Source organism: Gymnodraco acuticeps, unplaced genomic scaffold (genome assembly GCF_902827175.1).
Source record: "Gymnodraco acuticeps unplaced genomic scaffold, fGymAcu1.1, whole genome shotgun sequence".
Taxonomy (NCBI): Eukaryota; Metazoa; Chordata; class Actinopteri; order Perciformes; family Bathydraconidae; genus Gymnodraco; species Gymnodraco acuticeps.
In genome coordinates, this window is record NW_022990274.1 from 2,228,784 (window position 1) to 2,244,738 (window position 15,955).

At 39.7% G+C, this 15,955-nt stretch overlaps 2 protein-coding genes across 4 annotated transcripts in view; both read left to right on the plus strand.

Moving 5' to 3' along the window:
* Positions 1-196: 196 nt before the first annotated feature.
* Positions 197-14,469, plus strand: LOC117549471 (interferon alpha/beta receptor 2-like). 3 transcript variants are annotated; one of them, XM_034221424.1, is made up of 7 exons: positions 197-370; positions 1,037-1,169; positions 3,824-3,999; positions 4,272-4,405; positions 8,701-8,863; positions 11,653-11,771; positions 13,862-14,469. In XM_034221424.1, the coding sequence occupies exons 1-7, from the start codon at positions 235-237 to the stop codon at positions 14,021-14,023; spliced, it is 1,023 nt and encodes a 340-aa protein (XP_034077315.1). In that variant the 5' UTR covers positions 197-234; the 3' UTR covers positions 14,024-14,469. The 3 variants fall into 3 exon arrangements, with proteins under 3 accessions (XP_034077315.1, XP_034077317.1, XP_034077316.1); XM_034221426.1 differs by having other exon boundaries at positions 13,957-14,469; XM_034221425.1 differs by having other exon boundaries at positions 197-349; positions 3,828-3,999.
* Positions 14,470-14,830: 361 nt separating this feature from the next.
* The window catches only part of LOC117549514 (interleukin-10 receptor subunit beta-like), a 40,029-nt gene continuing 38,904 nt past the window's right edge, over positions 14,831-15,955 (plus strand). The window contains exon 1 of the mRNA XM_034221506.1: positions 14,831-15,004. Within this exon, the coding sequence (XP_034077397.1) occupies positions 14,953-15,004 (52 nt within the window). The 5' untranslated portion in view covers positions 14,831-14,952. The remainder of the gene's footprint in view (positions 15,005-15,955) is intronic.

Here is a 15,955-nt window from a genome sequence, read left to right on the forward strand (position 1 = left end):
GTCATTTCTTCAGGAGAAAGATCAAAAAGCGGACAAAAGAAAGTTCAAAGTAACTCCGGATCAGACAGCAGGTTCTGACTCCGGTGTGAGACAGAGCGCTCACACTCACTGCATGATTAGAAGAGAACACACAGGGAGGGACTTCTGGGGAAATAGAAACTCAACTGTTCTCATAATAACACCGTGTATGTTTCCCAACCCCCACGCATACCCCCCTCCCTCCCATCCCTCTATATGTTGTGCTCTCTAACCCTAACCAGCCTTATCTGCCTTTACCTGCGAGCCATACCACGTCCATGGAGCACGATGAAGCTGTGGATGATGCTTCTGATTCTGCTGCTACACCTTGGTAATGCTCCCTGGATGACAGGTGGGGAGGAATATGGGGTTATAAATCAGGTTAATGTGTGTGTGTGTGTTTTTGTTTTTAAATCAGCTGCCTGTCTTTGTTTGTACACCTTTGGACTGACCTATGTGTGCATGTATGATGGCAGGATCAATGAACGCATGACATTCTGTTAAACATATTTGTCGTGGTGTGAAGTAACATCTTGTACTTGAGTATTTCAATGTTTTGCTGCTTTGTTCTTCTACCCCACTCCAATTCAGAGGTAAATGGTGTACTTTTGCTCCACTACATTTATATTTTATATTTTGTATTTGTATATATATTTGTATATTTTATATTTTAATACCTTTAGTTACTTTACAGATGTGGATGAATGATGTGAAATATAATCAAGTGTTAAATCAGACTTTAGTTCCACCTGGAGTAAATCCACAAGCTACCCTGCAGTATACAAAGTCATTCAAACTAGCTGCACCTTTACCAGCTTTGAGAACACTTTCATGATCAATCATTATAAAACATATCATATATATTATTCTGCATAATGAGTACTTTTACTTTTGGTACTTTAAGTATATTTTGAACAGGAAATGTTTGTGTTGTGTGTGCAGAATGTAGATTCAGCCCTGTTTGGTTCAAAGTGTCACTGTCCCTTTAAATCCGGGTTGATTTCCTGTCCTCCTGCAGTGGTGTGTGTGTCCCTCCCCGCTCCTTCCAAAGTCTCCATCTCCTCCCTCAACATGGAGCACACTCTCAGCTTCCTGCCGGGCCCCGGGACCCCCCCAGACGCCCGCTTCACTGTCCAGGTCCTCCGCCTCAGGTATTCAGTCGCTGGGCAACATAACGAGACAGTGAGACAGACTCAGCAACAATATACTCAACACCAGTGGTGTAATGTAACTAAGTACATTTACTTAAATACAGTACTTAAGTAGAAAATTAGGTACTTCAAATTATGCTACTTTATACTTTTACTCCACAACATTTTGTTGTCAAATGTTGTACTTTTTACTCCACTTGACTTTATTTGACATATTTAGTTACTTTGCAGATTAAGGTTTATAAAAAATATAAATAGACTACCCAGCAGTGTATACAGTCATTCAATTAAACCCCACCCTCACCACGTACAGCATTGAAGCGATGAACACATTAATGAACCAATAATTACAATTATTACAAAATATCGGGGCTAACTGTGCCTTTCTGCATTAAAAAAAATCGTTTTTCTTTTGGTACTTAAAGTATATTTTAATTTTTTTTTAAACTCAGGTACAAATTTGAATGCACTTAGTACTTGGTGGAGAAACCCTTGTTGGACACACAGAGGTCAGACGCTTCTTGTAGTTGATCTCCAGGTTTGTGCACATCTCAGGAGGGATGTTGGTCCACTCCTCTCTGAAGATCCTCTCCAAATCCTGAAGGTGTTGAGGCTGATGCTTGGCCTCTGGAAGCTTCAGCTCCCTCCACAGATTTTCTATGGGATTAAGGTCCGGAGACTGGCTAGGCCCCTCCATCACCTAAATGTGCTTCTTCTTTAGCCACTCCTGTTACCTTGGCCGTATGTTCAGGGTCATTGTCCTGCTGGAAGACCCATCTATGACCCATTTTCAGTGTCTGAGGAAAGGAGGCTATCGGCCAAGATGTTACAGTACATGGCCCCGTCCATCCTCTCCTCGATGCAGGGAAGTCCTCCTGTCCCCTTAGTGGAGAAACACCCCAAAGCATAATGTTTCCACCTCCATGCTGACGGTGGGGATGGTGTTCTGGGGTTATAGTCAGCATCTCTCTTCCTCCAAACACGGTGTGTCGAGTTGATGCCAAAGATCTTGATTTTGGTCTCATCTGACTACGTCGCCTTCTCCCAAGCCTTCTCTGAATCATTCAGATGTTCATTGTCAAACTTCAGACGGGCTTTCATGTAATTCTTGAGCAGGGGGGGGGGGGGGGCTTCAGCCGCTGCAGGATTTGATCCATTATAGTGTAGTGTGATACCAATAGTTTTCTTGGTGCCTGTGGTCCCAGCTGCCTTGAGATCAGTAACAAGTTCCTCCTGTGTAGTTCTGGGCTGATACCTCACCTTTCTCATGATCATCAATACCCCACGGGGCCAGATCTTGTGTGGAGCCCCAGACCGAGAGCGACTGATGCTCATTTTCTTTTTCTTCCATTCCCGAATAATCACACCAACAGTTGTCTCCTTCTCACCAAGCTGCTTTCTGATGGTTTTGTAGCGGATCCCAGCCTTGTGGAGGTCGACAGTCCCTGAGGTCCTTAGACAGTTCTTTAGTCTTGCCCATGGTGGAGAGGTTGGAATCTGATTGGTTGATTCTGTGGACAGGTGTCTTTTATACAGGTAACAAAGTTGATATGAGGAGTACTTTCTTAAAGGAAGAAGACTTATGTAACCGGTCTGTGGGAGCCAGAATTCTTGTTTGTTGCAAGGGGATCAAATACTTATTTCACACAATTAAATGCAAATTAATTTATATCTCTTATATGATCTACATTTCTGGACATTTTGATATGTTGTCTCTCATTAGTCAAATAAACCTACCATTACAATTATAGACTGTTCATTTCTTGGTAAACTTACAAAATCGGCAAGTGATCAAATAATTATTTCCTCGACTGTGTGTTGCCTTCAACCACTGTAGATGTTTAAGGTTGTGCTCATTTGCCCTTATATACAGATGGGTAGTTGAATCTACAGTAATGCATCATATTCGATCTAATCATGTTGGTAGCTTTGTTGCTGTCCTTTGTATTTTTTAAAGTAAACCTTTCTTGAGTTTCTGTTCTCAGCTTTGTGACAATGCTTTCTCCAGCTGATCTCTTTCAGCTGAATTTATCGCAAAGATTGAAACAGAAAGGTTTTGAACAATGTAGTGGAGTATAAAGTACAATATCTCCCTCAGGAACCTAAGTATTGAAGTTGTACTAAGTTTCATTCTACTTTTGAATAAAAGTTTCATTTTTGTTTCTTTTGAACCTTCCTAACTCTTTGACACAGCACTTTCCTTTTTCAGTAACTGTGTACTTGTAGCAATAACATAACAAGTGTGAGTTCCATCATGTATCAGGATGACTCATGCAGTGTTTGTTATCTGTGCTAAGTATAATACTCATTACTCATTACACTGTGCTGAAAGTCATGTTTTACGATGATACATTATCGGCCCCCTCTTCGTGCTGCAGATAGCTATAACAAGCTTTCCCCTCTGGGGCCACTCATTTAAAAGAAGCCCGTTCGCCACTTGAGTTTTAAAAATGTCGCCCATTTTCCAAGATGGCCGCCATTTCAAGCCAAGTGAAACAGTATTTTACCACAGAGTTTGTCAAACACCAACTATAATCTTATTTCCATGTTTAAAAGACATACCATATATTCTATTAAATCTAATATACTTTTTGAATATAATATATATATAAATTATCTATTATCTGCTGCACTATCTTTCTCTCCCTCTGGAGGAAGAGCCAGTGGAGACTGCTGGCAGCGTGCACACAGCTGACGGCCGGACAGAAGTGTAACCTAACCCGAGCCTTCAAGGACCGCTATGAACAATACCAAGCCCGAATCCAGGCCTTCACCCTCAGCCAGACATCCAACTGGACTGTGTCGGAGAAGTTCCTGCCTCTGACAGACAGTGAGACACACTCACATTCATACTGAAGATTTAAAGTTACACACAATCAAACAAAAAGTCCTGAGTTGTTCTGACTGCAAGGTAGACATGATAACCTGATGGGTCCAGATAAAGATATGAAGTGCACATTAGCTTTCTATTTATTGGAAATGTAGTGTCCAACATGTGAATGCAGGACATCTTTGCTTCAGTATTTTTACTTTATGATTATTTGACCTGCCATGAATCTCCCAGCAGTAGACTGACAGTAAGTGAGGTTCATGTCTCCGCAGCGGTGCTGGGACCTCCGGATGTGTCTCTGTCCGGCTGTGGGGACTGTTTGCTTCTGCGGCTCGGAGCTCCTATAGCAATGGAGTTCAGTCCAACATACAGAGTCCATGTGCAAAGGACCAGGGATGGTGTACAGGTAAGAGGTGAACGTAGCCTCCGGGTCTAAAAATATCAATCTCAAAGAACTATCTCAATTGCTAGTTTAAAGTCTTGTTTAGCCCAATTTGGTAGAAAGACGATAAAGCAGCATATGCTAACGATATAAAGGTGTAGCAGTCTTTAATCTCTCCCCAGCTCCACTCATTTGCCTAAATATGGTCTTCTGGATCCTAATACCAAATGTAAGGTGTTTATATGCCAAATGTAAAGCACTGCCTAGCAAAATGATGGCCCCTCCCACTTTCAGTTAAAAACAAAGAATTGAAAGTAAAAGGAAAGATCTGTGTCTTTAGGACCTCGACGAAAAGCATAGGAAATGAGACACAGTCAGTCAATACATGTTATGCTACGCTAATCGCATGCTATGATGTTAACGCCATTCATCAAAGTAAACAGTTGTAATACAAAAAAGTGGTAACTGTAGAAGCTGCATTGAAATATATAAACCACTGACAAGCCAAATACATTCCAGTTAAGTGTTAGCCTGCTGCCTGACACTATGGATTTTAATGTAACTATATATCAACGCTGATCATGTGTCCCCACTCCCCAGTGACATTATGTTATCGTCTGACTGACCATGCTATTTGGGCTGGTTGTAGATATTTCAAAAAGCCCACTTATCTTCATTTTTGATGTGATTAGCGAAAACCTAAGAATCTTTAGTAACCACCAGTCAAATGACAGGGAATGTTATCATCAAAAAGGGGCGGGCCATGACGTAGAGGAACAGTACCCTGATCTGTTGTTCTCGTGCAGCATTCAGATGTCTTGTTCACACATTGTAGAAGAGGACCCACACTAGACTAAGAGTTGGTTTCCCACAGGATATAGAATGTTGCTTCTCGCCCCCGAGCGTGGCTTTGGTGGCAGATTAGTTTTTTTGTTTTGGGTCTACATGCTTGTATAGCACAATTCATATAGCATAGAATGGGTATTGGGCATTCAAAAGTAAAAAAAAAAAATAGTGCAAGGAGAAATAGACATATAATAGTGGAAGACAATGGTGCAAGGGACACAGTGGTGAAAAGTCAAATAATTGTTCCCTTTCTTCTATATGTAAAGATTCCCATGCTTTTACTGCCAACAATGCTGGCTTACTTTTACGATTGATGAATAGTAATCTTGAAAGATGTTTTCAGAACAAGTAGCCAGCATTTGCTAATTCTTATGCTATATAGACTTTCAAAAATGTTCTTGATTGTCTTTATAAGCTGTATTATCAAATATGTTTTGCGGCTCCAGACAAACCTTAATTGGTGTCAAAGGGGGAACAATGGATGTTTGATGATAAAGGTTGCTGACTCCTGTTTTAGGAAGATGGCCCAAATAAAGCTAAAGTGCAAAAAAGCTAGCATATTAATCCAATCCAATCCACTTTATTTCTCTAGCACATTTAAAAACAACAGAGTTGAACAAAGTGCTATAGTGTACATCATCAACTGTATAAAAACATAGCATAAATACACTGAACAAAAATATAAATGCAACACTTTTGTTTTTGCTCCCATTTTTCATGAGATGAACTCAAAGATCTAAAACATGTTCTATATACACAAAATAACCATTTCTCTCAAATATTGTTCACAAATCTGAAAAAATCTGTGATAGTGAGCACTTCTCCTTTGCCGAGATAATCCATCCCACCTCACAGGTGTGGCATAACAAGATGCTGATTAGACAGCATGATTATTGCACAGGTGTGCCTTAGAATGGCCACAATAAAAGGCCACTCTGAAACGTGCAGTTTTGCTTTATTGGGGGGGTCTGGGGGGGTCCGAAAACCAGTCAGTATCTGGTGTGAGGGTTAGGGTTAGGGTTAGGGTTAGGGTAATGTTGTGAATCGAGTGGCCCATGGTGGTGGTGGGGTTATGGTATGGGCAGGCGTATGTTATGGACGACGAACACAGGCCACTTGATTCACAACATTACCCTAACCCTAACCCTACCCCTAACCCTACAAACAAATAAATAAACACAAGGATAATTGTGTTATTGTTGAGTAAATAACAGTGTGTGGTTTAGAAAAGAATACAAAATTAGAAGGAAAAAACTATGAAACAATACAGATTTCAGTATTCTGAGCTCCACTCTCCCCATAACTGACGGCAACAAAAGTCCTACATTATTTAATTAACATAAAGAAGTAAAAACAATAAGTGTGGCTTGATATTGAGTAAGAAAAAGGTTGATAAACGCTGTGAGAATGGATCTGCCGAGAGCGTTTCGCCGCGATCCCAACTCGTCTATTACTAACGTTCAGGGAGCTCTATGCAAGTCAATGGGACGCCCTGCCCGTTGAAAACTGACTCTCAAGGGGTACCCTGTGCGTAATAGAGTGCCGGGGAGGGGCCCTGACCGACCGTCAACATGTGACGGGTTGGGAGTGAGAACGTGTTGCTACATGACTTAAAAACAATACAAAACACTAGTAAGATAAGAACCCAAATTTAAAAGCACAAGTGTCACCTGATCTGTAAATGCCAGGGAAAAGAAGTGGGTTTTTAAACGAGATTTAAAAACAGGCAGAGTTGGAGGAGCAAGTCTAACCTGGAGGGGTTATCGTTCCATAATTTTGGAGTTGCAACAGCAAAGGCTCTGTCTCCTCGCTGCTTTAACCTTGATTTAGGGACGACCAGAAGTAATCTGTCAGCAGACCTATCAACAGAGATTATGGATCATTTTGCCCCTGTGCCATGCATGTTTACACCTCTTATTTCAGGCTGCACGTGCTCAGATTATATGAAACTCAGAGTGCTATGAAAGGCCGTCAGGATAATGAGTGAGACAGTGTGCAGGCGTTTCTCTGGCTCGTGTTTTTCATCCTTTGTGGCTTCACCCACGTCTTCCTCACACCGGCTCATGTTTGTCTTTATTTAGGTCAAAACAACTAGTGAAGCAATTTATATATGACATTCAGCAGACATGGGTAGCCTTTTATTTTCTTTAATCAAGCATATGACTAAAAACAACGAGTGGCCATACGGTAGAATCACAGATTTGTTTTCACTCATCAGTGATTCAACCTGTTTTTGCTTCTTTGCATTTCCTGTACTAACATCTGGTGTGTGGCAGCTCTTTCTTGGGAAAGAAATACTTTGACACAGGAAGTGACGCACTGTATATAGACTTTACCACATCCACTGACACATATCTGGAATTGTACTTCGCAGAAATGTATAGTTACGATGAGCTTGTACAATTTTATTTGTATTGTTGTTTTTTATATGTATTTTTTGATGTCTTGTAAATCACAGTGTTGAGGAAACTGCTATCTAAGTTTTGCATACCTTACATAATCACACCGTAGGTGTATATGTTAAGGCAATACATCTTTGAATATTGAAATATTGAAACAGTGACAGCTGAATAGAAAAAGAAGTAAAAAGCGCCACCTACAGAGACAGTTCTCTTTTAGTAACTCTTCCAACTGACAGCATAAATAGGCCACAAAAGAACATAAACAGAAGAAAATGTACAAATCACAATTGAATACATTTCTTTGAATACAAAATGGTGGCAGCATATTCTTGCCACAAAATCATGAATATGGTTATTTTTTTGTTATGTTTTACTTAAAAACTGATATATTGGATATATAAATCCTTGACAATAACTGCAAGTTGCATAGGGGCCAGACTATATAAAACAAACATACTGTGGGCCGTCGTATATCTCAGTTGGTAGTGCTGACGGCCCACCTACTGGGGCTTGGTCCCTAAGTGAAGGACCCAAGTTTGAATTACGGGACCATCGCTCTGACTCCCCCTTTTATAGCTGTCACTCAAATAAAGGCACCCAAAAAAAAACATACAGTACTTAAAAGTGAAGATGTTCCATTTCTAACCCTGTGTGTGTGTGTGTGTGTGTGTGTGTGTGTGTGTGTGTGTGTGTGTGTGTGTGTGTGTGTGTGTGTGTGTGTGTGTGTGTGTGTGTGTGTGTGTGTGTGTGTGTGTGTGTGTGTGTGTGTGTGTGTGTGTGTGTGTGTGTGTGTGTGTGTGTGTGTGTGTGTGTGTGTGTGTGTGTGTGTGTGTGTGTGTGTGTGTGTGTGTGTGTGTGTGTGTGTGTGTGTGTGTGTGTGTGTGTGTGTGTGTGTGTGTGTGTGTGTGTGTGTGTGTGTGTGTGTGTGTGTGTGTGTGTGTGTGTGTGTGTGTGTGTGTGTGTGTGTGTGTGTGTGTGTGTGTGTGTGTGTGTGTGTGTGTGTGTGTGTGTGTGTGTGTGTGTGTGTGTGTGTGTGTGTGTGTGTGTGTGTGTGTGTGTGTGTGTGTGCAGTTCAATCTGAGCCTGCCTTACAAAGAGGAGACAGTGATCACCTACCTGCAGCCAGGTGTGGAGTACTGTGTGACCGTCTCCATCTGGTCCGTCTTCAACAAAAACACCGTCTCCAGTGCTCCTCACTGTGCCTTCACCAGTCCCCCCCCCTCCAGGATCTCATGTACGTAGCCTCATTCTCTCAAACAGACACACAATAGAACGGTACAGGTAATCCTCAAACCCAGAAAGGAGTTGGCGTGTTACTAACGTTTTTGGTTGGAATGCCTAAAATAAGGACTGTGGTTAACACAAGCTGAAGAAATTTGAACATTTTGTTCTACATAAAATATGTCAGTAAACTTTCCACTGGTGAATGTCTGAAGCTTCTATTTGTCATAAAAAATGGCTGTTGCTAACAAGCGACTAAATAAACGTGTATCACGCAGAACATTAGCCGCCTTTAGCTCACCGATGATGCATACAACCGTGATGATGTTCATTTATAGCACCGATGTCCCTCCCGCCCCTTATTGGTCCCTGAGGAGGCCTCTGCTCAGGTGCTGTGGGTGTGTACAAACTGCTTGATTGACATCTCCCTTTCTCTCATATTGTAACACCTCTAAAGGCCAGACAGGAAGTACTCACATCTGTTATGTTAGTAACATTAGTAACACTTCACTGTGTTATACACTCAAAAATATGAAACATTTATCTTTAATTAAATGTATTTGTCAACAGGTTCCACGTATATGTATTAAGTTAAAAGATTACATTAAAACAATTATTAAGTTCATCTTACTTAATGAACTTGTTTAACAGGAACACAATTGTCAAATATTACTGACCTTAAATAGTACATACTCAGAGGCAACATATGTTATGCTAGTCCCTTCAACATCTTATTTGTAGTAGTAAAATAATATATTTGAGTTAAAGAAACATTATATTTTCATCCAATTTATTTTTTACTAATTACTTTAACATGTTTGTAGTTTGTCAACCGGTTCCACACAAATTAATTTGTTTGTAAACCCTAACATTTTGGTGCATTTACAATAAGTAAAAAAACATTTCTTGCACAAAAAATATTCGAGTGCACTTCCAAAAAAATAAATAATCCAATCTCATCAACAGATCTGACACAAATTGGTAAAAGCGTCAACACATAAACAATCTGGAGGGAGAAACTAGGGACCTCCCTAGTTTTTTGCAGAACAATAACATCAGACACAGGCCTCTGACTCTTGGAACAGCTAGGAAATTAGGGATACACAATGTATCTGCTTACATTTTCTCTCAAAGAGTATAGGGTTTGTATGAATGGAAAGTCCTACATTCGAAATCTTACATTATTACAATTTTATAAAAGTAGTAGCAAAATACAAGAAGTAAAAATACTTGTGCAGAACTTTCAGAAACTGAACTTTATATCCTCAGATATGAGATCTATTAAAAGTGGGAAGTGAATGGTTTGAATATGCCAGTGTTCCTCTCCAGTGTGTGTTACTACTGGTTAAAAGGCTGAAAGGGGAACTGAACTTGAGTGTTAACGGTTCCTCACAGAGATGTAAATGTGAAACACTTTGTAAATAAACACTTTATAGGCCCTGACACTCCAAACCAACATCAAAGATCTAGTTTCAACAGAGCCGACTGTGTTGCCTCTCATTACTGCGTCTTGGCCAAAAAGTCGCACCTGAGCACATCAGAAAGACGACAGCTAACAATCAGTCTGTATTCGGCATTTAAAAATACAAAGTGAAGGCCTAACAAGTGTAATACATCTTGATAGATGGCGGCTGGTGGAATTTTTTTCTAGGTAGGGCTGTGCCACATGCAATCAATTTCAGCAAACATCCCAGTATGACTTAATACAAAAAAAACTGGAGTTTTCCGTGTTCATTTACCAGTTTTACATTTTAATGCCTGCATAAACAATTTAATCATTTGAGACTGAGGACTATGTACAAAAACGTAAAAACAATGGCATTAGCAATAATTGCATACATATATGTATATATATATATGATGTATATATATATATGTGTATATATATATATATATTACAGAACAACGGTATAATCAACAGTAATACAAAAAGCTGAAGATGTAACAAACGAATAATGATTATTATTATTCTTAAAATCAATGTAGTGTACGTCGTCTTTGACGGGCCTTTAAAAACGGTGGCGGTCTTCAGGTGCTCCTCCAGCACAGTGTGCAGGGAGAAAACAAAATCCACCAATCCCCTGAAAATGCCAGGGTTGACTGAAGGGTCAGTCTCGTCATGCCCACGCAAAGCCAACTCAAAAGCCCCACAAAACGTCATTATTTTGGATAAAATGCCTGTTTTTATCCACCTCCTCATTGTGTTCACAATCTTGTGGCCGTCGTCCAGCTGCGTAGCAGCTGCTTACTTGGGGCGCTAAAATAATCGCCCCTTCGGTAATAGTTTTGAGGATGCTGATTGGCTACATTTTATGACATACATTCATATCTTGAATCAGCAATTGGCTAACCTGCTACAGAGACCCGCCTCTGTGGGGCGATTTCTCCATCGCCCCAGCACAGTACTTCAGTCATACAGTGTTACTAGGAAAAGCGTATATTTTGCACAAATTATTTTAAAATCATATTTTACACATATTTCTGGGTGCATTCCATATTTTAAACACAAAAATATTGACAATATATATAATTAATTAGTATTATTATTATTATTATTATTAATGTGTGCAACATCTGTGGCTGTTCTCTAGGATTCTCAACTGAATGTGCTGAATTTGCTAAATGTTCGTGCAATTTGAAGGCTTCTAATCTAATCTTTCCACAGGTCATGTGATTTGTGATACAAAATAAATCCCAAATTGGGATCAATAAAGTATATTTTATATAACGAGAAGTGTACAATATTTAGAAGAGATATTCAGTGTGTGAGCATGATACATGTTGCTGTTCTACCGTTCACAGATGTTGTGATGCTCGGCCTGCTGGCTGCAGTCTGTGCTCTGGGGCTGCTGCTCATTCTGCTGCACTTCTACGGTCTGCAGGGATTTAAAGTACTGAGAAAATGCCTATCTACAACTCTGGTAACAGAACAATCCCATGTTCATCTTGGCTTTAAATTTTTCACTCAAAAAAGTTCTAGAAGTTTATCAAGTGTATTTTATGTGTTGTCCTCAGTTATCTAGATCTGTATGATGAATTGATTCCCAAAGAAGCTCAAACTTTGATTATTAATGTTCAGATAAAGCATTTGATTAGGAAATGAATCGATGTCAAACAAAATAATATTATCAACAACAATGACAATGCTAACATTTGGGGTTTAGCAAGTAAATGTTAATTATCTTAGTTTAGCATGCTAGCATTATCTCTAACCACAAAGTACAGCAGAGGTTGATGGAAATATTTCTGGTGGAGCTGGAGGTAAAGTCAGAGTATCCACCCTCTCACCCTCCTTCATACTTGAGATATTTCAGTGTTGACCAAAGTGGTGCCTATGCCTGGCGACATGCAGCTAGCATCGCTAAGAACAACAATGTGCACAGCTGCTAGTTTCAGCTTTCCCATTGTAAGTGCTACAAATTCCTATGTAATACAATATACATAAATCTATTGAACCATTACACTTTCTGCATATTTTGACATGTTAGTAATCATTTAGGTACGTCACTGCTGGGTCACACCAGGCAGATAATAGCTGTGACGTCCATCTTAATCTTTAGGTGCCACCTGTTTTTGGAGTCGAGATATGTTTGGAATACAGGCAGATATGTGCTGAGAGTCAGTTTAATATGCAAAGCCAGGGGCTTTTGCCGAGCCTTTCATGGAAACTTCCATCAAGACATCAGTTCCAGTGTTCTAGCATCTCCTTTTTAATTTCCAGTCAACATCCAAAGGAAATTTCCATCACAATACTGTTAGGTTAATTGTTGGGATCTCTATCCAGATTTATAAGATGACTGTCAATATTCATCACGTATTTTTTATGTTCAAATAACCATTGGTGTAAAGTAATTTAGTAGATTTACTAAAGTACTGAACTTGAGTAAATACATGTTGAGGTACTTGTAATTTAGTATTTCCATTTGTTGCAACTTTATACTTCTACACCACTACAATTCAGAGGTCAATTGTATACTTTTACTCCACTACATTTATTTAATACCTTTAGTTACTTCGCAGAATTGTATTAATGATGTGAAATATAATCAACTCTTAAATCAGACTTTAGTTACACCTGGAGTAAATTCACAAGCTACCCTGCAGTATACAAAGTTACACCCCACACGTGCACTCCGCTCTGCATCAGCCAAACAGCTTGCTGCACCCTCGCTGCGAGGGGGACCCAAGTTCCCATCAGCAAAAACACGTGGATTTGCTATCCTGCCTCCAAAATGGTGGAATGAGCTCCCCATTGACATCAGGACAGCAGAAAGCTTACACACCTTCCGGCGCAGACTGAAAACTCATCTGAATGAGAAATCAAATGAAAAACAAAACATAAAAAAACAAAACAAAATAAAAAGCACTTGTATACTAACCAAGCACTTACATACTAACTAAGGAATTATATACTAACAAAGGACTGGCTTGTCTACTGTAAAGCCTGTTGAATAGCACTTCAAATGGTTTGGCTCTATGAAACCGAATGTACTTATATGATTCTATTTTCTTCAAGGTTGTATCTTCTTCGTCAAATGTACTTATTGTAAGTCGCTTTGGATAAAAGCGTCAGCTAAATGAAATGTAATGTAATTCAAACTAGCTGCACCTTTACTAGCTTTGATAACACTTTAATGATCAATAATTATAATCAAAACATATCATATACATTATAATTATCATCAATCAATCTGCAGATCTGGCATCAAAATATTCTTGAAGTACCAAAAGTACTTTTTAGGGGGGGAGGGAAGTACTTTTCTTATAATTTTGATGCTAATACTTTTGTACTTTTACTTATAACTTTTGTAGTTCTACTTTTAATTAAGTACAAGATCTGATTACTTCTCCCACCTGTATACAAACTCTGATGGCTCATATTAACAGATGGTGGTATTGTGGTAATTGGTTGAGCCACATGAACAACCCTCCTGAGACTCTGGCACTGTGAGCAGCATGTAACTGTCTCTGTCTGTCTTATCTCCACTCATACATCCTTCTGCCATACCAGTGTGGCGGGGGTGTGTCCATTGAACAGTCAGCTCAGATGTCTGCTGTGCAGCACCTCAAAGAAGGCTCTGCTGACTGCCTCCTTACTGCACAGAGGCTCCTGAGGAACACCTCTGATGGGGAGAGGAAATCCATGGAGAGGACAGTGAAATCTAATGTGTAAAGGTGACATGTTGGGGAGGGACAGGACGTAGAGCATGTCTAGGTTGATGGGATTTAGCTAAATGTTTTTTAGAAAGAAAAAGTCTATGTTCTACTATCACAGTGAGATATTTTTGTAAATTGTTATAATCCTGTTTATATGCCAATATTTCAAATTTTCCTGGTGGATGAAGTTATGTCACTTGTATAACCCAGAGAATAACTAGCTGGTGTAGGGACGATCGTGTTGCATGGAACTCCATCTGAGATCCAGTTGTGTAAAAAAGGGCACAAGAGATAGTTTATTATGCATTACTTTGAGTATTAATCCTGTAGTATACACATGTACTGTACTGTAAAGTAGTATCTTTGCTTTGCTTAATCCTGTTGTCTTCCTTATTATATTTTTCTCAAAAGTAGCTTTGTATCAACCATTACTGTGATTACATTAAAGAAATTATGAATGTCTACTGGATCCTGTTTTAAGTATAGCTAAAATCCCTGTGTGTACAAGGGAAATCGAATCTTATTGTATTCATATAGCCCAATATCACAAAACACATTTGTCTAAAGGGGCTTTACAGATCCTGTGATATTCATGTTGAGTCTTTCATGTCCAATCACAACATGGAAACATTACAGATCCCTTATGGGCATGGGCCCAACCAAAATAATAACGCTAGTTATCAGGAATGTTTTTTTCCCCCATGTACTTCTACAATTGGTCTAACCCCGCCCCTGTGTACAGTTGCACACGTCACGCTGACAGGGTTTGTGTTCCTTGAAGTCGCACGCGGTTCTGAGCAGGAAGGAGTTTCGTTTCCCCGGACTTCCCCGCCCCTTGTCAGTAAACGCAACCAGGAAATACAGCATTTAAAATGAGACTCTCTCACACACACACTGCTCTGCTGGACTACATTATACACTGACTGAAGAGTTTTTTTGGACAACATGTCAGCCGCTGTTTGCGTCTTTATCCTGTCAGCAGTGTGCGGACACACAGGTAACATCATTCATCTGTCAATCATTCAGCTGAGGGCGCGCGGGTTGTTGCTTATGGTTATTACTCTTAGGGTTTTCAGCAGGAACTTTGACCCTAGTATCTCAAATATCTTAGAGCTGGCCTGTTATTATAAAAGTATTTAAAATAAGTATTTTATTGAATGATATCTATCATGAAGTATTTTCAATGGAATTCACTTTAACTATATTGGTGTGTGTGTGTGTGTGTGTGTGTGTGTGTGTGTGTGTGTGTGTGTGTGTGTGTGTGTGTGTGTGTGTGTGTGTGTGTGTGTGTGTGTGTGTGTGTGTGTGTGTGTGTGTGTGTGTGTGTGTGTGTGTGTGTGTGTGTGTGTGTGTGTGTGTGTGTGTGTGTGTGTGTGTGTGTGTGTGTGTGTGTGTGTGTGTGTGTGTGTGTGTGTGTGTGTGTGTGTGTGTGTGTGTGTGTGTGTGTGTGTGTGTGTGTGTGTGTGTGTGTGTGTGTGTGTGTGTGTGTGTGTGTGTGTGTGTGTGTGTGTGTGTGTGTGTGTGTGTGTGTGTACTTAGTGTTACAAGGGTGACACCAGGACAATGACCAGAAGTGGGGGAAGTACTCAGATCTTGTACTTAATTAAAAGTAATACAAGTACAATAAAAGTGTAGGAATACTCTGTTACAAGTACAAGTCAAATAAAAGTAAAAAAGTATCCGCATCAAAATATACTTAAAGCACCTAAAGTAGTCATTGTGCAGATTGGTCCATTTCAGAATAATATCTATGATATGTTTAATAATGATTGATCATGAAAGTGTTCTCAAAGCTGGTAAAGGTGCAGCTAGTTTGAATGACTTTGTATACTGCAGGGTAGCTGGTGGATTTACTCCAGGTGGAACTAAAGTCTGATTTTACACTTGATTAGATTTCACATCATTAATGAAATTCTGCTTACTTGAATACATGATGATATATAGACAG

What these genes read in the sequence shown, in the direction of transcription:
- LOC117549471 (XM_034221424.1), top strand. Translation starts at nt 235, where the DNA reads ATGTTGTGCTCTCTAACCCTAACCAGCCTTATCTGCCTTTACCTGCGA. An exon ending in CCCCCCCTCCAGGATCTCAT is followed by an intron (nt 8,864 to 11,652) that starts GTACGTAGCCTC and finishes TACCGTTCACAG; the next exon opens with ATGTTGTGATGCTCGGCCTG. An exon ending in AATGCCTATCTACAACTCTG is followed by an intron (nt 11,772 to 13,861) that starts GTAACAGAACAA and finishes CTGCCATACCAG; the next exon opens with TGTGGCGGGGGTGTGTCCAT.